General features: G+C 43.7%; 1 protein-coding gene across 3 annotated transcripts in view; it reads left to right on the top strand.

The window, feature by feature from the left end:
- Window positions 1-25,079, top strand: part of RSF1 (remodeling and spacing factor 1) — a 73,972-nt gene that overhangs the window by 20,830 nt on the left and 28,063 nt on the right. For 2 of the 3 annotated variants that reach the window (XM_086622193.1, XM_086622202.1), the window contains 5 exons: window positions 10,654-10,745; window positions 15,623-15,715; window positions 16,385-16,590; window positions 19,025-19,182; window positions 23,266-24,995. In XM_086622193.1, the coding sequence (XP_086478319.1) occupies window positions 10,689-10,745; window positions 15,623-15,715; window positions 16,385-16,590; window positions 19,025-19,182; window positions 23,266-24,995 (2,244 nt within the window). In that variant the 5' untranslated portion in view covers window positions 10,654-10,688. Of the gene's footprint in view, window positions 1-10,653; window positions 10,746-15,622; window positions 15,716-16,384; window positions 16,591-18,197; window positions 18,220-19,024; window positions 19,183-23,265; window positions 24,996-25,079 lie in introns of those variants that run through there. The other variant, XM_086622212.1, reaches the window with a different exon arrangement.

Here is a 25,079-nt window from a genome sequence, read left to right on the forward strand (position 1 = left end):
GCCTTGTCACCGGGCCACCCTTCTAGGAGTGGGAGTTGTAATTCTGAACCTTCCGAACGTGAACGAAGGTGTTGAATGCAATTTTGCCATTTCTCGAATGGCTGTGTAACCACTTAGTGTTAGATCAGAAGGTAAATGTTGCCATCTCAGCTGCTTCTGTTTACATCCTTTTTGGTAAGTGTGAACAGGTCTTCCATTACTGTAATGGCCAGCAGATGCTTCAGCCCATACTGAGATCTGGGTGTAAATCTTCATTTTGCTACTGGTCTTTCTGGAGAAGGGTTGTGTTTCCAGATACATACCTTTTCAGCATTTCATAGAATCATAGAATGGTTTGGGTTGGAAGAGACCTTAAAGATCATCCAGTTCCAACCCCCCTGCCATGGGCAGGGACACCCTTCACTACACCACGTTGCTCAAAGCCTCATCCAACCTGGCCTTGAACACTTCCAGGGATGGGGCAGCCACAGCTTCTCTGGGCAACCTGTTCCAGTGCCTCATGACTCTCTAGTGAAAGATTTCTTCCTTATATCTAAATTAAATCTCCCCTCTTTCAGTTTAAATCCATTGCCCCATGTCCCATCACTACACGCCCTTGTAAAAAGTCCCTCTCCAGCTTTTCTGTAGCCCCCTTTAGGTACTGGAAAGCTGCTGTAAGGTCTCTTGTATTTCCTGTTGTGAGTTGAAGAATCCCATCTGACCAACCCTCTTTTTTTTCACTGGGGCTCCTGACTCTTCTTGTGCTTTCTGTAGGACACCTTGGTGCCTAACAGGCAAAACAGGGCGCCTTGCATCTCTGCGGTGTGGGTGAGTGTGTGCTTTGGCTCCCAGTGCCCAAACTGGGCATGCTGATGTCACCCACTGCAGCTTTTCCTTGCCTGGGTCGTCTTCCTGTGAAAAACCACCAAGCTCCTAAAAATATCTCTGAAGTGGGCTTATCCCAGTGTATCGGGAAGCCATGGGGGTACACACTTGCACTGGGGAACCGGAGTCCACCAGTAAAGTGTAATCTCCGTGATGACTGTTCACCTTTGGCATACCTGCTTGTTATGTGAGAATTGCAGTGACATGATTCAGTGCTTAGGAAGGAAAGGAGGAAGATTTTCTGCTCATAGTCTGGAAGCCTCGGTTATAGGGATAGGACAAGGGGCAAAGGATTTAAACTGAAAGAGGGGAGATTTAGATTGGATATAAGGAAGAAATTCTTCCCTCTGAGGGTGGTGAGGCACTGGAACAGGTTGCCCAGAGAAGTTGTGGCTGCCCCATCCCTGGCAGTGTTCAAGGCCAGGGTGGATGAGGCTTTGAGCAACCTGGTGTAGTGGAGGGTGTCCCTGCCCATGGCAGGGGGGTTGGAACTGGATGATCTTTGAGGTCCCTTCCAACCCAAACCATTCCATGATTCTATATTGGAGGCTGAGCTGCCTCAGCAGGGAAGAGAACCCCAGGATGGTTTTAAGATGTTATTTCTTCGTTTTTCCTAGCTGGAATGACAGGTACTTGTGCTGCTGTGTCCTGGCATTTGCGGGCTGCGATCCCAGCGGTTTCAGGGAGTCGAGTACCTGCTGTGCATGAATTCGGGATCAGCCAGTGACGTGCTCCTGATTTCGGAGAGCTGGAACGCGCGGTGTGGTCGCTGTGTGTCGCGCCTGTGAGCGGTGACAATCTGTTACCATGTCAGATGCTTTCAGTGCCTGTTGCTCAGTGCAGTCTGCTTGTTTGCACACTGCTGATTTTCCTCACTCGCTGTTCATGTGTCCAGTTGGTGGACTGGAGCCTGTTTTTTTTTATTCAGTGTATTTTTTCAGGCGGTAAACTGGGCTTTTATTTGCTGTCTTTCCTTTCCTGGGCTATTTCCAGCTTCTAAAATAGATTGTGTGCTATTTTTCCTGCATTGTTTTTCAAAGTAGTTTTCCTTTTTCTCTTGTTCCACCTCCATTTCTTTTTCATTGCACAGTACAGCATTCTTTTCTTCCTAATTTTTATGTTTTATTCTAACACCAGTCTTGCTTTTGTTAACCTTTCTGCTGTTGCTTAATATATGAGCTTAAAAAAACCCAACATTGCTAGGAACTTAATAACCAGCGAATGAAACAGCCAGGGCTTGTCATTTAGGTGAAAAATTAAACCATTTTGTAACAGCTGAAGGGCTGCTGAAAACCAGCTGAACTTCTGTACTGGGATTTTGTGGTCTTTAACTCCGGCTTTGAGAGGTACGCTGATGGAAATGCATATGATTTTTTTAATCTCAATTTCAGCTATAGTGGGAACACGACTGATGGTAGTGTGGGTATTAGCACAAGCATAATGAGATCGATTTGTGGGCAATGAAAGAGGGCAGAATAAAAAAAAAAGGTGGGAGGGAAGCATGCTCAGTAACAACGTTGACAAACAGGTGATAAATTCTAAATGTTTGAAAATAATCCCATAGCCAAAATCAGAGCTGATTTTAAGGTCCTGTCCCAGTTGCAGCAAGGACTCGTGCAGTGAAGTCAGCTCCTTGGGAAGGTCTGTTAGGTCAGTGACACGACTTACGAAAAGAACTGGAGGTGGAAAAGGCTTTTCGGTCCCAGTTCAAAGCACTGTCTGCTTTGGTCGCTTCATCCGCACGCGGCAGTGGAAGAGGTGGTGTGCTGGGATCCGAGCGTGGGGATGGGTGGGAGGGGGTTCATCAGCAAGATAACCTTAACTGGGATGAATAATGGTAGAGTGGCACGTGCTCCCAATAGCCCAGGCAAGGGGACAGTCTTCTAGTAGCTGTTTTTACGGACAAGAGAGATAAAGGTACTGGGATATTTGTGTGAAAATGGTGTGGCTGCTGAGCATCCAGCTTTCAAAGTGCTTTCCCAGGATAACAATGTCATTTAAATGTGAGTGTGGTTCGTTTGTTTTTAATGCCTGCCAAAATCTTTCTAGGAACAGGATATAAAACTGCTGTTTGGTGACTCGTTCATTCTGTTTTGATCTTCGCTTTAATTACAGCATGTTTGGTTGCTCTTTTCATTCACTCAGCAAGCAGAGTGGTTACATTTTTTTCCTCTTTCCTGTGTGTTGGTTTTTTATGGGCATACAACTCGATAGGATGATAATGCTCATCAGGTGACTCAGCTGGAAAATAAGATCTTTAGATTGTCCTTTGGAACAGGAACTGCCTTTCCATGTTGGGAAACACTATAGAGGTCAAGTGCCTAAAAGTATTTATTTTTTTTTATGCCAAGCTTGCTGCATGAATATCATAGAATCAGAGAATGGTTTGGGTTGGAAGGGACCTCAAAGACCATCCAGTTCCAACCCCCCTGCCATGGGCAGGGACACCCTCCATTATACCAGGTTGCCCAAAGCCTCATTCAACCTGGCCTTGAACACTGCCAGGGATGGGGCAGCCACAACTTCTCTGGGCAACCTGTTCCAGTGCCTCACCACCCTCGTTGTAAAAAGTTTCCTCCTTGTGTCTAATCTCAATCTATCTTCATTATTATCACAGTTAACTTGTCATAAGTTCACTTGTAACTTCATACCTGGTTCATACTAGAGGTTTTGTCCTATTTATTTATCATGCCAAGTTCATACCATGGCCATAGTTTTTCTTTATGGTCTATAAACTTATTAATAACACATCCCAACTGTAGGGATCTCTCAGTTTCTTGATATTGAGAGTTGAGATAATAAACAAGTTAAATGCTTCATAGAGAAGAGTATTGATGTTAGCATAAATCAGTGCTGCTGCTGAAGGAGGTCTTGTCCCCTTTCTCAAGTGTTTTGCTGGCTATTTAATGAACCAGATGAGGAACAGGCTGCCCAGGGAGGTGGTTGAGTCCCCATCCCTCGATGTGTTTAAGAAAAAGGTGCACAAGTCCATGGGACCTGATGAGATCCATCCGCGGGTCCTGAAGGAACTGGCGGATGAAGTTGCCAAGCCACTGGCCATTGTATTTGAGAAGTCGTGGCGGTCTGGCGAGGTCCCTGATGACTGGAAGAGAGGGAACATAACCCCCATTTTTAAAAAGGGGAACAAGGAGGACCCGGGCAACTACAGGCCGGTCAGCCTCACCTCTGTGCCTGGCAAGGTCATGGAGCAGATTCTCCTGGGAACCATGCTAAGGCACATGGAGAGCAAGGAGGTGGTGGGTGACAGCCAACATGGCTTCACCAAAGGCAGATCGTGCCTGACCAACTTGGTGGCCTTTTATGATGGGGTGACAACATCGGTGGACAAGGGTCGACCAATGGATATCATCTACCTGGACTTGTGCAAAGCTTTTGACACTGTCCCGCACGACATTCTTCTCTCTAAACTAGAGAGGCATGGGTTTGACGAATGGACCACTCGGTGGATAAGGAATTGGCTCAATGGCCGCACTCAGAGAGTAGTGGTCAACGGCTCGATGTCCATGTGGAGACCAGTCACGAGTGGCGTCCCTCAGGGGTCCGTGTTGGGCCCAGCCCTCTTCAACATCTTTGTCGGTGACGTGGACAGTGGCATGGAGTGCACCCTCAGCAAGTTCGCCGATGACACCAAGCTGTGTGGTGCCGTTGACACGCTGGAAGGGAGGGATGCCATCCAGAGGGACCTCGACAGGCTGGAGAGGTGGGCCCGTACCAACCTCATGAAGTTTAACCAGGCCAAGTGCAAGGTCCTACATCTGGGTCGTGGCAATCCCAGGCACAAATACAGACTGGGCGGAGAATGGATCGTGAGCAGCCCTGAGGAGAAGGACTTGGGAGTACTGGTGGACGAGAAGCTCAATATGAGCCGGCAATGTGCTCTTGCGGCCCAGAAGGCCAACCGCGTCCTGGGCTGCATCAAGAGGAGCGTGGCCAGCAGGTCGAGGGAGGTGATTCTCCCCCTCTACTCTGCCCTCGTGAGACCTCACTTGGAGTACTGCGTCCAGTTCTGGAGTCCCCAACATAAGAAGGACATGGACCAGTTGGAGAGGGTCCAGAGGAGGGCCACGAAGATGATAAGAGGGCTGGAGCACCTTTCCTATGAGGACAGGCTGAAAGAGTTGGGGCTGTTCAGCCTGGAGAAGAGAAGGCTCTGGGGTGACCTTATAGCGGTCTTCCAGTACCTCAAGGGGGCCTACAGGAAAGATGGGGAGAGGCTGTTCAGGATGGCCAGTTATGATAGGACAAGGGGTAATGGTTTTAAAATAGAGGGAGGTAGATTCAGGTTGGATATTAGGAAAAAATTTTTTACCATGAGAGTTGTAGAACACTGGAACAGGTTGCCCAGAGAGGTGGTGGATGCTCCATCCCTGGAGACGTTCAAGGCCAGGTTGGACGAGGCCCTGAGCAACCTGATCTAGTTGGAGATATCCCTGTTTGTTGCAGGGGGGTTGGACTAGATGACCTTTGAAGGTCCCTTCCAGCCCTAACGATTCTATGATTCTATGAACTACTTAGGGATATGGTTTAATGGGAGATTAGGGACGGTTGGACTGGATGATCTCTAAGGTCTTTTCCAACCTAGAAAATCTATGAAATCTATGATATTCCCTTTGGTTGAAACTCATCTAGAAGACAAAGTGTTTGCTGCCTGCAGCTGCTCATGGGACTTCAAACTTGCACACAAAAATGGAGGAGAACATTAAAGATGTTAGAAACGTGATCACTCGAGTATTGGGTACTCTTGTTCCTTTCCTAAGGGATGCACCCTTCTGGTTTTAAGGAAATTTGTGTGTAAGAGCTTGTCTGTGAGGGGAATTAAGTGCGTGGTTAGTGTGTGGTGGGCTGACCGCGTAGTAACTCTTCTCCAGTGTCTGAGCAGAGGACTTTGTGCACTTGCTGCTACTACGGCTCCCTGCAGCATCCACAGTGGAGGGAGCTGAACCTGATGGAAGCATCTTGTGCTTGCTTGCCGTTAAACTCTTTGTGCAGGGTGTCAGAAGTTAATAGACACCAGTTTTGTACCGGTTACTGTGACCTCACTTCCCTTAGCAGGGAAAAAAGGGAAAGTAGGAGATTATTAACGATCCCGTCAATCTTCACTGTCCACCTGCTTAGCATGGCTTTATGTGACAGTGAAGTCATAGCGTGCAGAGGTAGTTTTGGTCAAGGCAGAAAGATCAAAAAGAGCAAACAACAGAAATATTTGCCCTGTGTATCTTAGGAGTCACTTTTTTTTCCTCCCAATTGGCCAAAACAAGTTAGCACGGAAAAAGGTTTTACTAGTGTGACTGGGAAGACCTGTTTGTGTTTGCGAAGCATGAAAGCTGCCAGCAGTCTTTGCATCCCAAAAAGTTACCTTTTGTTCCCATCTCCCTAAGTCCCCGTGAGGGATTCTGTGTGCTTTTCCCTCATCCCTGAAGGAAAAGAGGAGGCATAGGCTTTGCAATCCACTTCAACATCAGGGACTGGGCGTATGTCGTGCTTCTGATCTTTCCCCTCTTGTGTCCAGCACTCCAGATCTGCTCTGATACGAAGGTTTTTTATTTATAGTTGTTTTCTAAATACCAGGTTCCCCCTATCCTCCCTCCACACGCAGGGATTTATCTGTCATCTACGTTTTCTGTTTCCCTCCTTTCTTCCAGGTTTGTTCAGGTGAGTGCTCAGCTAGGAGCCCATTAATTCGGGCAGGAAAATAAGCAGAGGTGAAGTGGTTATGTGGGAAGGTGCCAAGAGGTGCCCACACCCAGGTCTTTAATCCGTGGTTATGCAGTTGTTAGAAAGTTACAGCTTTTCTACCCAGATGAGGAGGTTTCTACGTGTTTGTGCTTCTCCCTCTTCCGTTTTCAATTTTCTGTCATTCCCAAACTTATTAGGAATGTGTGACTGATCCCTGAAATGCTGCAGTGGATAATAGTGTTCAAAGGATGTTGTCTGAGGGCCGGACAAGAGGCTGCTCTCCAGGAAAGTGCAGGACTTGACAAATTGGCTAAACTCCACCAAAAGCCCTATAATTGTATATACAGTGACTTGTATTTTCTGACTCATGGCTTCTTGCTGTGAAAGTCTGTTTTTTTGAATATCTAGCAGGTGGCACCATGGTTTAATTACAATGGATTCTTTGAAAGAGTTTTTAAAATTGCACTGGTTCAATTTCTGTTAGCCCTGTGCCCAGAGTCCTGGTGTTTTCTCTGCCACTTAAGTGCATTCTGTCGAGGTTTTAGAGAGCTACTCTATTACTTTCCAGAGAAATCAAAGTTTTATAAAATTTTGAGAATATCATTCGGGTTTAGTTTTTTTTGTATATGTTCCATCACACTTTTTTTGCCAAAACCTTATGAAGAATGGTTATTAGGCAAGAAGGATGGTATGTGGTGTTCCTTCTCTTACGTGAAACTTTAAAAACCGTAAAACATTTTTAGGTTGTATGAGTTCCTGAAATGAGTGATGCAGGTCCCACTTGAATGGAGATGGTATTTTACAAAGGAGATGATAGTCTACTGTTGTTATTTTGAAAAAAACAAACACCACCACAACCTGAAAGTAATGACATCTCATGTTCATTATCTTTGGTGTGTTACAAGTTGGATTAGAAGGTGTTACAGAAATGATCCCTATGGATGTCCCACTTCAACGAACTCTTGTCAAGAATTCTCTCTGTTTTGAACAAAAGTAAGTTAAATTAAAGTTAAAATGCGTTTCCAAGACGACTGAAACATTAGTCACCTTTACTGGTGCACCTCCACTCCTTGCTATACATGTCGTGGGAAAGGATGGATTTTCTACCACTCTTTTCAGCCTTCCTACCAACCGTGAGCTGGTATTTCTGGGCAAGTCAGGTGTACGCTGCTGCGTGTGACCCATATATTATTTAGAGATGCTTTGATTTCAGTACAGAGTTTGTGTCTCAGCCCCAGGGGCTTCTGCTCCTGCGGTAGTTCAGCCACTCTGGCTGATCCAAAGCAGTGTGGGCAGCAGGTCGAAGGAAGTGATTCTGCCCCTCTGCTCTGCTCTTGTGAAACCCCACCTGGAATACTGCATTCGGCTCTGGGGTCATCAACACAAGAAGGACATGGAGCTACTGGAGCAGGTCCAGAGGAGGCCACGGAGATGATCCGAGGGCTGGAGCACCTCTGCTATGGAGACAGGCTGAGAGAGTTGGGGCTGTTCAGCCTGGAGAAGAGAAGGCTCCGGAGTGATCTTATAGCAGCTTTCCAGTACTTAAAGGGGCTACAGGAAAGCTGGAGAGGGACTTTTTACAAGGGTGTGTAGTGATAGGACAAGGGGTAATGGATTTAAACTGAAAGAGGGGAGATTTAGATTGCATATAAGGAAGAAATTTTTCCCTCTGAGGGTGGTGAGGCACTGGCACAGGTTGCCCAGGGAAGTTGTGGCTGCCCCATCCTTGGAATTGTTCAAGGCCAGGTTGGATGAGGCTTTGGGCAACCTGGTGTAGTGGAGGGTGTCCCTGCCCGTGGCAGGGGGGATTGGAACTAGATGATCTTTGAGGTCCCTTCTCACCCAAACCATTCCATGATTCTGTGATCAGACTGCTCCCTAGTTTCTGCCTGCGAACTGGATGTGTTTTCTTCTCTGAAACTCCCACCTTATTCCTTAGAACAAGGAGGACAGTGTGCAATTCCCCTAAGCACTTACTAGGGAACTGGTGAAAAGCCAGCCTAGAGATCTGGTTGTTAATGTTGTTACGATACACCAAAAACATCTTGAAAGGCTAAAAAAATAAATAGAGAATTAATTTGAAATGTTTCGTGAAGTTTATTTGTGAAAATAACCACATCGATACATCATCAAGATCCTAGAAATGCAAGAGCTGAAATGCTGGAATCTCAGAAAAGAATTGAGGTTTCGGTAGGTATTAACACAAATCCCAGTAAGTGCTGACCAAGGGTGGGCAAAATTACTTTGCAATGTTTGTATTTTTAATGTTCTTCATTTCTTCCAAGACTGACACTCCTGCAAAGGTTTTTGTGGTGGCTGGGGATTTGATTATTTGAAACAAATCACTCTTGCTTTTTTAAAATTAGGATTCCAATCAGTGTGTACCCGTTAAAGAGAGATCTGATTAAAAACAAACAAATAAACAAACAAAAATGCAGAACAAAAGCTTTGATCCAGCAAGACTGAGAGTGCTCTGGCTCCGTTCCATGTCACACAAAGACCAGCTGAGGTTTAATTGTACGAGTTGACTCTGATGGAATTGCTCATGTGTACAAAGTGCTTTGGGCTTCGTTTTGTTCGTGTCAAGTGCTCAGCACCTACCAGGGTGAAGACCTTTGATCTTGTTCCTTTTAAAATACGTGGTAGTTTACAGTGACGAAATGCATTGATTTTTTCAGGAAAACCAAGGAGGAGATGTGCTAAGTTTCTTCGACATGTAATAGTAACGGAAATAATACAAATGGAATAAAGGAGAAAAGTTCAGGGCTCGTTTAGAGTTGCTTATAAATTATCTACATTGAAAAGAGGTCTCTTTTTGGGTACCAGGCTGGTATTTCTTCTCTTTGTTGAAGGAGTTTGTGTATTGAATTTCTAGCTGCAAACCAGCAGCGAGGATTAACTCCTGAAATGGCACAAGCATTTTCATCAAACTGGTGTTTTACCAACTCATTATGTTCACTTGAAAACAGAGACGTTTGATTGAGGCAGAAGTATTGGTGAGGTGAAATCAAATTAAATATTGAAAAGATTCCCACAAATTACTGAAATGTTGTTTAAAGAAATACCATCTCAGTAATGTCTAGTTCAGAACAAACACATTTGGTGTCCCAGCTGTTTGTCCTGTGTCAAGTGATGCTACTGGACCAGCAGAACAACAAAAATCCTAAATTATGCTCACAAACGGTCTTGGGTTTTAAACTTTTAAAGTGTCTGTGCAAAGAGTAATGGAAGTGCTTTCAGAAAATAAAATTGTATGCGAAGAGCAGAGAAATAAAAATACTTGAAAAGTTAATTTCTTGAAGTTTCTCTCAGCAAGTTCCAAATGAGAAGCTCACGTCACTGGGCATGGATGGTTGCATTAATAATCATCAGTTACATAGTTTTAAAAAGGTGTGCCGTATGAAATTGGTGTTCTTCAGATTTGCCACTTGGTGGTGCCAGATGGATTTATAAATCACAGATGAGAGCTAAGACGAGGTGTTGAAGTTGTGCTTGAGGGGCATACAATAAGAGATGAGGGAAATTTGGTTGGAAAACTTCTATTCCGTGCTGGCACTGGTGCATCTATACTCAGCAGCAGCTCTGTCCCTCTATTGTGAAAGAGACTAAGAATTTAGCAAAGCTGCATCTGTGAGGACAAAGTTTCTGGAACGTTTCTCCGGTAGCACATACCCAGCCAAAAATAGTTTGGATTCAGCGATGTTCCAGGCGTGGTGCAGAAGATGGCTTTGGGCTTTCTGGAGGCAGCTGCAGGTTTTGGAGGTGTTTAACTGGCACAGTTCCTGTCCAATTGTTTTAATCCTGCCAAAATTTGTACGGATTTATCACTGAGATCTGTTTCCTTGAGTTTAAGGAAGGGCAATCAACGATCATCATAAAAGTAAATCTAAACAAAAAGACCCAAGGGATTAAATTAACCTTCCTCCATCTGTCAGTTGTGGGGCTGCTCTTCAGCAGATTTTAAGTTATTATGTTTTATTAAAACTTTTCACTTTGTCACAGTGTTTAGCATTGAAGTCTTTTTACACCAGTCCTCATAACTTCTTTTTTTTTTTTTTTTTTTCTCTCTCTCTCTCTCTCTCAATACTGCAGTTCCAAAAGAATTGGTGGAGCTTCACTTGAAACTGATGAGAAAGATTGGGAAGTCTGTCACGGCAGACAGATGGGAAAAATATTTGATCAAGGTACAATTTGCGTGTTGTGTTGTCGTGCAGTGCTGGAGTACGGTTATGATGGGCTGTCGTGTCAGCAATCCCTGGAATGGATTACAGTGAGCCTTGGGCTGTGCCGTGGCCAACATCCGTGTGCGTGCCCGGGCTCTGGTTGCGTAAGAGCCCAGCTTAACTTCCAGTCTGCCCAGGCTTGTGTGAGAAAGAAAAATCTCTGAAAACAGATGATATCTTCTGCGTGTAAAAGAGTGTACGCCTTCATGCTTGGTAGTAAAATGCTTTTTTGAGCAGTAAGACCCTAAATAAAGCAGGAGATTTGGTAGCCCACAAGCGGGCAAAATTGAGCAGAGTTTTACACGGTAATAATTAATTTGTATCTCAATTGTCTGGATATGATTTAATTGTGATTTTGTTGGTGCTCCAACGGACTGACCGTATGGATTCTTGTAGCATGTGTTAATAATGAATGCAAGTATTGCAGTGATTTATGTCTGCGTGCTCAGAACGGCCCAGATAAGATGAAAGCGTAGTTATGCCTCAGTAAAAATACAGCATCCCGTTGTTCTGCATAATTCCATATTGGTATTGCCATTGTGGACATAATTCCATATTGATACTCCCATTGTGGCTATGCCATTGTTGGCACCTTACATGCAAATAGTTTTCAGTTTAAAGAATTTACACTCCTTCTGAAAATAAAAATATAGAGAGATCCAGAATCAATAGGCTACCATTTCCCCTCTGGATTTGTTCCATGTGCCTTTTAGCCCACAAAAACGTGGTGTTGGTGCTGCCTGTAGGGCCATGACCGCACCTTGCCTAGGGAATACAGCGTGATGGTAACAGCAGTGACACAAATACCAGCACTGGGCAAGTGCAGCTGCAGTTTGCCCTCCCAGGTGCTATCCGTGAGCTTCACGGAGACGGGGATTTGGCTGGAGGTTTGGCTGCTCTGGAGACGGTGATGTTTTTAGGACTGGGAGTAGGTCAGCAAATAACCCATTAAAGGGCCGTGGGTTAAATCTACCCTCTTAACCAGTTGTAAAGTGTTTACGATGACGTTTTGAAATAACAATATAATAATTTATGTAACTTTTGTGGATTTCATATATTGCCAAGTACTATGGTTACTGAATGGTGTTAAACTCCTTAATGTACCAAAAAGCCACTGCAGCAACTCTGGCTAGTGAACTTGTGTGCCACTGAAGCCACTTACCACTTGTGTGGGAGGCAGAAAGCGGGGAGAAAACAAGTTTATGAGGCAGTAGTTTGGAAAATCTTCCTTCAGCAGGCACGGAAAGGATGGGAAGGTGGTAAGGAAACCCTCCCACACGCTCCTGTTAGGAGCAAGTAATAAATTCTACTTCATTTAACAGTCTCCAGAGCCAACTTGAAGTTGATTCCAGCCAGTGGTTCAAAGGAACCAGCAGGAACAAAGGAATCGGAATGTGCCTTATTAGACAGCTATGCTAATATTGTCCCCGTTTCAAAAGAGTGTAATTAATTTAGAAAAACAACAGAGACTACTGGGAAATGCCACAAAAGCCAGGAAAAAAGTGAAAAGGTGTGGAACCATTGAGAGCATTCTCCTTAGATGCCTGCAGGATTGTTTGATGTAGCATCGACACGCTCTAAGAGGTGATGTTGACCTGTTTCTCCTTTATTAGAAACTACTAATGTGTTGCTTGGATGAAACAGGGTTTGATACATCCTAGATATGACCGTTTTATTTTCTTATTTAGGAGGAGACTTGGAGGACATTCAGACTTACATGCTCTTAATATTTATGCATATCTATACATTTAATATGTTTTGTTTGTATACCAACCGTTTATACGATATGCTTTATTTGGCTGTCATGCTTGCAAAGAAGATCATAAAAAATTGTCTCCAAGTTGTGGCTGGTGTTTTGACAGATGACTATATTTTGGGATAGGAAGGGAACGTGGCAGTTGAGAGCTCTTTCCCTTCCCTCCTCCGATGGTGAACCACCCAGGTTGCCTCACCAGCGTACATGCTAGTCCTGTTGGGAAGAAAATGGCTGTAGGGCTCCAGGAATCTGACTTTTCTCCTCTGCACAAGGAACGTGTGGTCATGTATGACCGAGGTGAAGAAATGGCTTGTCCTCAACGTTCTCACAACTAGGAGGAGCTGCCCAGCTTAGCTGCTTTTTGAGAAACACATAGCTGAGTTAATTCAGACTGCACTGTCTCCTGACTAAATGCCTTACTTGACTGTTGTCAAGCATATTTTGAGTTTTTATGCAGAGGTTTTATCTGGACTGGTCCGACTGGAGCCTTCAGCCCCCAAGTCAGTGTGTTCTGAGCACATTGTCTTTTCTGCCCCGATTTGGAGCATGGTAATAGTAAGTGTTAGATCTTTGGGAATATTTGAGGGGGATATGTTTCAGCATCTCTTTTGCAGGGTGAGGAGGTCCTGACCACTCTGTAGCACGCAGAAGCCGGGTGCTGCCACAAGCTGCAGGTTTTTGATGGGTGTGAAATGTCTCTCTCTATGAAGGCAGAGAGTAACGCTTCAGCGGAGCCTGAGTCAAGGAGATCTCTAGTTCAGGATTGTGACAGTGCTTGTCAGGAGATAGCACAGTCATCTGGGTTTTCATTGTCAAAATGTAGTCATTTCAGCTTGAACAGATGCTTCGTCAGCTCTGGTGCCTCGGAGCTTTTGCTTTGACAATCACACACTTCCGAAGCACGTGAAACTTCTTGCTGTTGTTTTCATACTCAATGAGTAAGTAATGAACAGCGTGCTGGCGCACACCTTTAGTGAGGGTTTTGATAGAGTTTTCACATGGTTGAAAATGAGAGAGAAAGCAGAGGAACGTTGTCTGGTGAGCGGGCGGCGATCGTCACTCGCTGTCAGCTTTGGCTTTGCGTCAGAGAAGTTCCCACGTGACGCTCCTTGTCTTAGAGCAGGGTGAACTGCTGCCCAGCAGGACTCGTTGTGACCAGAGAGCGCTCTTCACCGTTGTGTAAAGTCAGAGTATGATTTACAGTGTGGTGGAACTGACCTACTTGCAGGTCTGCCCTTGGGTTGAGCAAGAACCGGTGTCAGTAGTAGGGATAGCAGAGGGTAGGTGGCACAGCCATGGGTGCATACCAGGGGTAGCAGCACCTTTCTTGGTTGGAGCCCACGTAGAATTTTACAACACGAGTCAGCTGATACATAGTTCTGATGGGTGAAAGCCAACCGTATCCTGGGCTACATCCAAAGCAGCGTGGGCAGCAGGTTGAGGAAGGGGATTCTGCCCCTCTGCTCTGCTCTCCTGAGACTCCACCTGCAGTGCTGCATTCAGCTCTGGGCTCCCCAACACAAGAAGGACATGGAGCTGTTGGAGCAGGTCCAGAGGAGGCCACGAAGATGATCCGAGGGCTGGAGCACCGCTGCTATGGAGACAGGCTGAGAGAGTTGGGGCTGTTCAGCCTGGAGAAGAGAAGGCTCCAGGGTGATCTTATAGCAGCCTTCCAGTACTTAAAGAACCTACAGGAAAGCTGGAGAGGGACTTTTGACAAGGGCATGTAGTGATAGGACAAGGGGCAACGGCTTTAAACTGAAAGAGGGGAGATTTAGATTAGATCTAAGGAAGAAATTTTTTACATTGAGGGTGGTGAGGCACTGGCACAGGTTGCCCGGAGAAGTTGTGGCTGCCCCATCCCTGGAAGTGTTCCAGGCCAGGTTGGATGAGGCTTTGGGCAACTTGGTGTAGTGGAGGGTGTCCCTGCCCATGGCAGGGGGTTGGAACTAGATGATCTTTGAGGTCCCTCCCAACCCAACTTATTCTATGAAATTTGGAGTTATTTTTATTGTGGTTTTGCAGCTGCTTTCAGATGTGATTTACAAGTTTTTTTGAGTAGTTTAGTGACTGTATCTTGTGTTTAATAATAATTTGGTGACTGGGAGACTTCACTGTTTAGAATGAGTCCGTTCCGCAGGGCTTTGCTCCCGTGCACATGGAAGGGCAGCAGTACCTCGTGTACTAATTTGGACAGTCATGATTCAGCACTGGCACTTCAGAATAGTCACAGCCACATCTCCAGTCGAGATGATGGCTTTCACCTCCTCCTGATGGGTATTTCCACTAGAATAGCCTCACTGATTGGACATCCCACTGTGTGTCCTCAATTGATAAGCAGCTCTTCTCTGTTCATGAGAGTTGTCCTAAGCACGTCTGAGTTGTTGAAGAGGAGAGGAAATTCCTTCTCCACCGTTATTATCGGAGCTCCCACTGATTCAATCGATTTATCCTCTACTGCCACTTTTTTTTAATGTTTTTTTTTCCCCCCATATTGGTGTCATTTACTTTATTTGCTCTGAGTAAGTTGAAATTGGCTGTACTTAGAATATTGTAGAATATTTATCAAGCAGCTTGAAGCCTAAGATATTTTCTAAGGAATAATAGTTGCACAGCGTGGAGCAAATACCAGTTGCATTTGTTATCTGCAGAACAGTTGCAGGACTTGGGGCCCCAAGAGAGTTCGGCAGCGATGTGCCAAGTGCTGGAAAGACACGTAATAAGAAATCACATCTGCTCGAGGGAATTCATGTTCTAAGTAGGCAAGTCAGAAATAGGAAAACGGGAGATTTGGCACGGCAAAGGCAAGGATACCTTCCCAGTTTGGAGCTGTGCTGCCTAATTGAAGAGGTTTAGAGAAGGTGGTGGCGATCAGGACCTCAGCGATACGGCCTTCCATGGAGATTTGCCAGTGCTTCCCAACCTACTCCAGTTTTATTTTTTATTTTTGTGTGAGGCTTTCTGACTTGCTGTCCTGAAGAGATCAGGTATAATTGTTACTTAGTAAGCTCCTATTAATACAGAAGTTTAAAGTTTCTTGTATCCACTAATCCTGGCAATCTCTTTATTTTGTTTGTGACAGATATGCCAAGAATTCAACAGCACTTGGGCTTGGGAGATGGAAAAAAAAGGATATCTAGAAATGAGTGTTGAATGCAAACTGGGGATTCTGAAGGTACACATTCATCAACTACATTTCTAAATTACTTTTTCCGTATTCACCAAAGTGTCTTGGAGATTTTGCTTCCTGACTCACTTAAACATCCTGCAAATTTAGCCTGACTGAACCGTAAGTAGATGCATTTCATGAGGAGCTGATCTCCTAACAGGAATGATGCTCATGGTAGTGGCCTGGGCCCAAATGGAATGTAACAGTGTATTTTTCAGACTTGGTATGAAACTTTGTTTGAATATTGTTTTATATTTGCTGTTTTGTCAGTAGCTGTATGCCTGTGCACTTTTACAAATGTTTATTAGCTTGCAATTAGATAAGCTCATCTGAATTTCAAGGGCAAAGATGGGACTTCATCTTTCCAAGTCTGGAGAAAACTATCAGGGCAGGTTCCAAGTTATGTATGTGTTTCATTGTAGAATGAGATAATTTGTACTATGTGGGGAGGAAAAAAACACGAAGCTGACCAGGAGAAAAAAATTAAAATATATTTGTCTCTTATTTAAAACCAACATGGCCTAGAAAATAAAACAGTAGCTATAGCTAACTCACAGGTCCAATAGGGAGAGACCTGGAAAGAAGTTCCAAACTAAACTGAAAGGAAACGAACCATTTTTCTTATTTCTGCTTATATTTTGATACTTGAAGTCGTCGTCTTTCTCACTTTTCCAGTATCTCTGTGAATGTCAGTTTGACGACAATCTGAAGTTTAAGAATATCATTAACGAGGAGGATGCCGATGCCATGCGCCTTCAGCCCATCGGTCGGGACAAGGATGGCCTGATGTATTGGTATCAGCTGGATCAAGAGCATAATGTCAGGATGTACATAGAAGAACAGGATGACCAGGATGGATCCACGTGGAAGTGCATTGTTAGGTATTCTTTTTTTTCTTTGTTTTTTTTTTCCTTTTCCTGTGTTTTTTTTTTTTTCCCTTATTTTATAGAGGTTTTTAGCTATTTGTGACTGGGGTTCAGAAATTTATTTCAATAAATCTCCTTTTCTCACAGAGTGGGATTCATGACAGTGGGATTTTCTGCCTTCACATGTCTGTTTTAGTGAAAAGCCATGTACAGAAGTGACTCACCATTTGTTGGTAATGGCCAACGTGTCTTTTGTTTTCTGCTTAATCAAGCTACAATGGATACATGTGGAAAGAGTAGCAAGAGGAGACTCACTTGAGGAGAAAGTCTATGGAGACAGGGTGAGAGTTGGGGCTCTTCAGCCTGGAGAAGAGAAGACTCTGGAGAGATCTTATAGCAGCCTTCCAGTACTTAAAGGGGGCCTACAGGAAAGCTGGAGAGGGACTTTTTACAAGGGCGTGTAGTGATAGGACAAGGGGCAATGGATTTAAACTGAAAGAGGGGAGATTTAGATTAGATATAAGGAAGAAGTTCTTCGCTCTGAGGGTGGTGAGGCACTGGCACAGGTTGCCCAGGGAAGTTGTGGCTGCCCCATCCCTGGAAGTGTTCAAGGCCAGGTTGGATGAGGCTTTGAGCAACCTGGTGTAGTGGAGGGTGTCCCTGCCCATGGCAGGGGGATTGGAACTGGATGATCTTTGAGGTTCCTTCCAACTCAAACCATTCTATGATTCTATAAAGGCTTCATATTGCTCACTGGCCACCTAAATGCCTTAGGAGATGGCGGAGGGCTCTTGCTTCTTTAACTCCTGCCCTATTCAGACAATTACAAGGGGACAGTTTTGTTCTTGGGGGAATTACGTTGCAATTCTGACTTCATGGAACTACAGAACTGTTGGCAATACACAGAGGCGTGAGAAATCTTCTGGAGTAGAGTTCAGCTCGTAGGTCACTGAAGATGAGGAGCTGACGTTGATGCAGGCTGACGTGTGTGCACGACTTAGTGCCTCTGGGTCTCAGTTGCTGCAGATCACACTGGTAATATTTTAATGATATTTTAGCATCAAATCTGGGTTTTTTTGTGTGATTCTTTTTACATAACTTATTTTTCACTTTCCCGCTCTGTGCAAAGTATACGGGCTACTTCTTACTGCAGGAACAATTTGAAATTTGTTTCATATCTATCAGTTACCCATTTTTAGCTTAATCATGTAAGCTTTTGTAGTTGATTAGTTCCAAGTGGATTTTAAACTGGACTCAGCAGAATCAACTGACTTTAAAAGGACATAGAAATGTAAAAATAAATCTAAAAAAAGTCAAATAATATTTTTTATTTTCTGTTTCTAAATTTTTTTATTATATCTGAAGGTTATTTACATATCCATAACTTTAATAACCAAGGAGTCATACGGATTGGTTTAAACCACTATCAACGAGCCATAAAACGATAAGTGTCACCACCAGTGAAATGCAGACAGCTCTTGTGGGTGAATAAAGTAAATCTATGTCAACAAACCAGCCAAGAGTGGAGCGCTGTTTCTCTCTCTCTCCATGGATTATCGACTCCAGAGATCAATGCCAAAGTGGGAGAAATCAGGGTTCTGCTGGGAAAGTTCTGACACTCCACACTCGCAGCAGGAAAACACAGTAATGCCTTGTAAAATCTGAAATGGTTTTAAACCCGGGAGATTCCACATCTCAGGGCTGTTGCACTTCCAAGCTGCTTTTTTTTTTCCCCCTGTACGCTTGGGCAAAACAAATTGCTGAATGTTTACTTGGAAAGAGGATATGCAAGAGCCTTATTATTTCAGTTTCTTGTGGAAACAATGACTCTGCTTCATTGTATCTCAAATTCACTCTACATTAAGATGGTGTTTTTTCTAGTTGGCCGCTCAGTTTCAATAAGGAGCTACAGTGCCCTGAGATTTGCACGCGTAGAGAGGCACAAACGTTTTCCCGCTGTCAGGTAGTTTCTCGCCTAACTCCAGTTGGAGTTGTCTGGACATGTCTGTATTGTTTACTCTCTGTGTTTAGGATGGGTACTTGTAAAAAGCATCTAAATTCCTTATTTGCTTTTGAAAATTTCACTTGAGTGATGTGGTTGCTCCTTTGGTGTAGAAAACTACAACTTCCTCTCTGCTGAGAGAAGAAAATTGCAAAAGGAAAACCAGTGAGGATTGGTAAGAGGATGATTAAAAGAATCATAGTAGCAGCTTGGATCCAGACCCAACAGGACTTGAGATAGAGAAGGTCCTTCCAAAAACGTGATTTTATTTTGGTACGGATAAATTGGAAGGCTTCTGACTGGGAAGTTGCAGCCGCTCTGGTGGGACAGGCGTTTTGCTGTGCTTGTATGTTCGTTTAAGCAGATGGTGCTTGTTTATTTTTTATCAATCTCCTTGGGGTAAATAAGTGGCTTATGAGACATGATGTTTTTTCTTCTGTCATCTAGAAACCGCAATGAGCTTGCCGAGACCCTTGAGCTTTTGAAAGCACAAATTGATCCTGCCCTGTTGAAAACCAACAACTCTCAGCAGGAGAATTCGTCACGTGAAAGCCCAAGCATAGAAGATGAAGACACCAAAAAGGGTAAAGAAGCATCTACAAAAGGTTTTCTACCTTCTTTTCTCACATTTTAAATGTTGTGCTGTGGCAGTGTTAGAGTTTTCAACTTCATGAAAACTTACTGTTTTAGATTAAGACTTAAAAAAAACCCAACAACAAACCCCACAAAAATGTTTCTGTTCAGAGTAAATCAAGTAAATATTGAATACTTTGAAATTATAAATATTATTGGAGGGTTTTTAGTGTATATTTAGAGTTTATTTGTGAGAAAGGAGCTGTGTATAAATTGTTTTCTAAGGCATTTTATTTTTGCTGTACATCTTGTATAATACTGTAAATACTCATTGTTGTATGTTTTTTGAGGAGCGTTGAACTGTTGCCAAACTTTTCCTGTCCTAGCAACATTAAAATTTTAAAAAGTAAAAAAAAAATTCTTTGTGCAATGCCATAATTGAAATCAATATAGTATTGGGTGCGTTGTTTATTTTTCCTTTTGAGTTTGAATCAAAAAAAAATACAGGTTGCTTCCTCAAACGTGTCGTCATGTACATGATTTTTCAAAAAGACATGACCTTAAGTTAGAACAATCTAAAATACTAAAATATTTTAGAAGTGAAGTGGTCCTTAGCTGCCTCCACTGTTGTTGTTAATGAAGAACCTTTTTTCCTTCCTTGTTACCATGTCACTGCACGTATTTAGCAACTTACCTCACTTGTGCTGCGCACTGGCTTTACGAAGTGTCAGTATCAGGTAGCCTGAAGGAGATTGTGTTGTAAGAATCTGGTCTGGTTCAGGTTATGGAAAGCTGAAAGTTTGTTATCCCAAGTCATTTTACTCCAGTTACTACCTGGCATTATCTTTTTTTTAGAATATAGGAAAAGATTTTCGCAATCAAAAACGAGATTTAAGGTTTCCATTGTGTTAGTGTGCATTTCTTCAAATCTGTTTAAGTTAATTGGACAAGCACACGTACAGGCTGGGCGGAGAATGGATGGAGAGCAGCCCTGAGGAAAAGGACTTGGGAGTGCTGGTGGATGAGAAGCTCAACATGAGCCGGCAATGTGCGCTGGCAGCCCAGAAAGCCACCCGTGTCCTGGGCTGCATCCAGAGCAGCGTGGGCAGCAGGGCGAGGGAGGGGATTCTGCCCCTCTGCTCTTGTGAGACCCCACCTGGAATACTGCGTTCAGTTGTGGAGTCCCCAACACGAGAAGGACATAGAACTACTGGAGCGGGTCCAGAGGAGGCCACGAAGATGATCCGAGGGCTGGAACACCTCTGCTCTGGAGACAGGCTGAGAGAGTTGGGGCTGTTCAGCCTGGAGAAGAGAAGGCTCCGGGGTGATCTTATAGCAGCTTTCCAGTACTTAAAGGGGGCCTACAGGAAAGCTGGAGAGGGACTTTTGACAAGGGCATGTAGTGGCAGGACAAGGAGCAATGGCTTTAAACTGAAAGAGGGCAGATTTCGATTAGATATAAGGAAGAATATGGCCCCATCCCTGGAAGTGTTCAAGGCCAGACTGGATGAGGCTTTGAGCAACCTGGTGTAGTGGAGGGTGTCCCTGCCCATGGCAGGGGGGTTGGAACTGGATGGTCTTTAAGGTCCCTTCCAACCCAAACCATTCTATGATTCTATATGGAATTAGCCAAGGCCTGTCTTGGTTCTGAGCATCAAAGAGAAAGACTTGCTATTTCTTTCTCATTCTTTGCGGCAAACAGTGTAGAACAGAAGAAATAAATGAAACATTTAGATAGAATTTGTGTCATTGTGGAAGCATTAGAAGACTACTGTAGAAATTGTGGTGACCACCAGCAGAATTGTCTTTCAGTCTAAGGCATTCCAAATATCTAACTGTGCCTCTCAGTGACAACAGAACCTGTGTGGCCACTGACACTGCGGAATTAATTCCAAGTACTGACCTTGCCTTCATAGAATCATAGAATGGTTAGGGCTGGAAGGGACCTTCAAAGGTCATCTAGTCCAACCCCCCTGCAAGGAACAGGGATATCTCCAACTAGATCAGGTTGCTCAGGGCCTCGTCCAACCTGGCCTTGAACGTCTCCAGGGATGGAGCATCCACCACCTCTCTGGGCAACCTGTTCCAGTGTTCTACAACTCTTGCCTTTGTCTCTCCAAATAATTGGTCAAGCCAGCTTAAATCATCTCATCGGGATCTCTACCTCAGATGTGATTTTACTTTACATTGAGTTCAGGAGAATCCATTTGGAAACCGTCCCCACTGTAGATTCCCCAAATGCTGTGGCACGCGCGTCTGAGTCAGTACGTGCACTAGGCTGTGTGTTGGTGCAAAATGACAAAAAATAATGAAATCCTTTACATGTGCAGTGATGTAAGCACAGTCATTGTGTTCACAGAGCACAACTTAGAGCCTTTCGGTGGAGAAGCTTTAGTATTTCTTCTTACTAGTCCAAGGGCTGCATTCAGAGCAGTGAAAATGTGATAGAAGACCCCGATACCTGTTTGCTCTGGCCACTTCCCAAATACTGTCAACTTAATTCATACGAAAATAAGGTGATCTGGACCAATATTTGTATGTTTTTTATCAGCCTGATGGATTGACTCAAAGGGCATTAAGACAACTCGTGCATCAACCGAGTCATTTTGTAGATATGAACACTTCAGGAGCAGTTCAGGGAGCAGCTGTTCAGTATAGAGAGGTTTGGGGATTCTGGTGATCCTTGATGCTGGGAACAAGCAATAGGTGATGGGAAGAAACGGTTGAACCAAGTTTAGACAGAAAGAAGTGAAGAGAGGGTGGGGAAAAAAAAAACAACAGGAAAAAAGTCTCATTCTCGCTCTACAGACAAATGTCTTTGAGGAGGCAGCTTTAGGTTACAAGGGCTCAGGGGGGACCACTTCTATGAAGGGGAAAAAAAACAGCCTTGAGCCTTCAAAACGTTATTGCTGCTGGTGCCTTGGACATCTTTCACTGCTCTGCTAATTGCCGAGACTTACGTGGATATGAGCTTTGTATTTGAAAACACAAAATCTACCAATTCTTCCTCACCGTGCTTTTCTTTTCTAAATTGCCTATTTCCTTTAGTGTAACTAAGTTAGCTGTCACTTACTTTCCCCTGTATGTTTTTAACCACTTTGGGAAGCTCTCGTCTTGGAAAAGAATTACACTAGTGTGGAGGGAGAGGGGTGAAGTAGAAGAAGTAGTAATCTTTTTGTTTGGAGTTACGACACACTTGCAATAACATCTTCCAGATGGTAAAAGATGCTGTCGTGGTATAGGTAGTGCTATTACATTTCCTTTTTCTAATTAGTTCTATCCCCAGCTGACTCAAAGTAGGATAAAATTAAAAAAAAAAAAAATATTAAGAGGCTGTGGTAATGATAAATAATAGGCTTAAGTGCATAGTAACAAAGTAGATGTATGGTTTCCTTTGAATGCTGGAACCGTGCTTTAAGCCCTAACAATTTAAAACTGACTTAGCAAAGCAGACATGACCTAATCTTTTAAGCTCTGCAGGTTTTTCTGGTGTACACTACTCCCTGAGCTTGTTTTGGAAACGGTGGGTGAAGTGAAAGTAGAATATTGCCTGTTACTCGTGTGTTGACACTGCATGGGGGATACAGTCATTGCCTAAAGAATCTAGCGGAATTCTGCCGTAATGTTGAACGTCTTCTCTTTTCTCTGAACTGTGGAAATACAATAGTTAAGTATTTTTTTGAAATAAAACCATGTACAAACAGGGGGCTGACTTATATGTGGAATGTCACTTGAAGACCAGGGAATCTTACAGTATGTTCTAGTTTAGAAGAATTCAGGTTTTCTTTATTCTCTGAGTATTGTGGTACTACTGAAGAAGGGATTGAGATGTCTGTACGAAGAAGCGTAAGTTCAGAATTCTGCTGAAATCTTGGGTTATTTTGGTATATAATTAAATTGAACTGTGAATCTATAGCTAAAAATTGGCAACTCACTTGTTTAATGACAGTGTTAGACAAGCCAGATTCCTAATAATTCAATGAGAGAAGATTCATTTGCAGGAGACTCTTTGGGTCGTTGGGTTTTTTTTTTAGATATGCCTTTGTTTTGATGGATGCTTATTGTAATCCTGTAGGTCCCCTGGTTGTTTCATAGCTGTTTTTCTCTGTCAACAGAAAGTCAATTAAAAATCAAAGAAGAAAAAGAGGAGATGGAGGAACAGCCAATGGAATTGCAAAGCCTTCCTCTTCCTGTGGTCAAAGAAGACGAAAATACGCTGAAAATTGAGAAGGTGGAAGAAAAAGAAATTATAAAATTGCCAGTAATAGTAAAATTAGAGAAACCTTCGGAATACAATGAAGAAAAGCAAGCTGTCAAAGAAGAAAGTGACTCCTTTAAAGAAAACGTCAAGCCTGTTAAAGTAGAGGTGAAGGAAAACAAAATAGAACCGAAAGACTTGAAAGAAGTAAAAAGTTGTACGGAGAAAATAGCAGTTCATGAGCCGGAGAGGTTAGAATTTTGTGTTAATGTCAAAACTCCCCAAGAAATTGTGGATAAATCTGTGGAAGAAAGCGAGAAACTTAAAAATGACCAGCAGGCAAAAATACCACTTAAAAAGCGAGAGATCAAGCTGACGGACGACTACGACAGCCCGATAAAGGGGCCCCTGTGTAAATGTGTTACTCCAACCAAGGACGTCTTGAAGGAAGAAGGGAAACCAGAAGAAGAAGCTTTTAAGAGAGTCCCTACAATTACTGCTTTATGTCCTGATGGGAAAGTGCTAGTAAACGGAGAGGTTAGCTGTGAAAAACTAACCCCCAGTGTCATACAAAACAATAAGTCGGAACACTCTGCTGGCCCAAAGGAGGACGGCAGCTCGTTAAAAGAGAAAAATGGGAAAAGCGGGGAAAAGGTATCAGACTCTGTAAATTCTGTTAGTAAAATCATAAAAACTTCCGAGGTTGAGAAAAATGCAGTGACTGTGGTGAAGGAAATAGGGACTGCGGTCTCTGAGGTTTCTAATCAGAAAGTGCCTTTAAAGGAGGAATCTAGTCCTGTGGAAAAAGAGTCCCTTGACAGCACGACTGCTGAAGCGGTAGTGGAGGAGCCTGCGGACTCTGAAGACTGTGCCAAAACAACTGAAGAGAAACTAGCCCTGCAAATCAAAAAGGACAGACTGCCACCACCCAAAGAATGTTTAGAGAAACTAGAGAAGTCCCCAAATGCAGCTGCTCCTGCAGAACTGCCCAAGCTCGCACTGGCTGATGAAGAGACTTCGAAAAGTAAAGGTGAGCCTGAGGAGAAACCTGATTCTCCAAAAGCTGCTGAGACACCCCCTTCATCTACTTCTCCTGTTACTTTGGAGAAGCCTGTTTCGGAAAAGGAGGATTCGGACAGTAAAATGGCTCTACCTGAGGAGAGCAAAGTAGAAGAAAAATCCAGCCCTGAAAAACAAGAGGAAGAGACAGAAGCTGCCAAGACAGAGCCGGATAGATTAGATGATGCCCATGCTTCTAATCTGGAGGGCTCCTCAGAGAGTAAAAAGGAATCTCCACTACCTAAAAGCAAACTTAAATATAAGCTAGTTTCTGAGGAAGAAAGCTGTGCAACGGATAATAAAGAAATAACTTCTGAAAGGCAGAAAGAAGGAATTAAATTAACAATCAGGATCTCTAGTCGGAAGAGAAAGGCAGAAACACCACCAGAAGAGGTCAGCATTGGCCGGACGTTAAGGCGATCTCCAAGAATATCCAAGCCTACTCCAAAAGTTGTGGAGACTCGGGATCAGAAACCTGACAAAAAACGACCTGAAGAGGAAGAGGAGAAACCTGCAGCAGCACAAAAACCGGAACGAAAAGAAGATGCCAAGAAACACGAGAAGGAGTCAAATTCTAAGGTTAACAAGGTAACGTGGTTTTATTACCTGGGAATAAAGAGTATCCACAGTCTTATTGATGAGGAGAAAACACACTTACGTAGGAGTATTGAG

The sequence above is a fragment of the Tauraco erythrolophus genome, chromosome 1 (assembly GCF_009769465.1).
Source record: "Tauraco erythrolophus isolate bTauEry1 chromosome 1, bTauEry1.pri, whole genome shotgun sequence".
NCBI lineage: Eukaryota > Metazoa > Chordata > Aves > Musophagiformes > Musophagidae > Tauraco > Tauraco erythrolophus.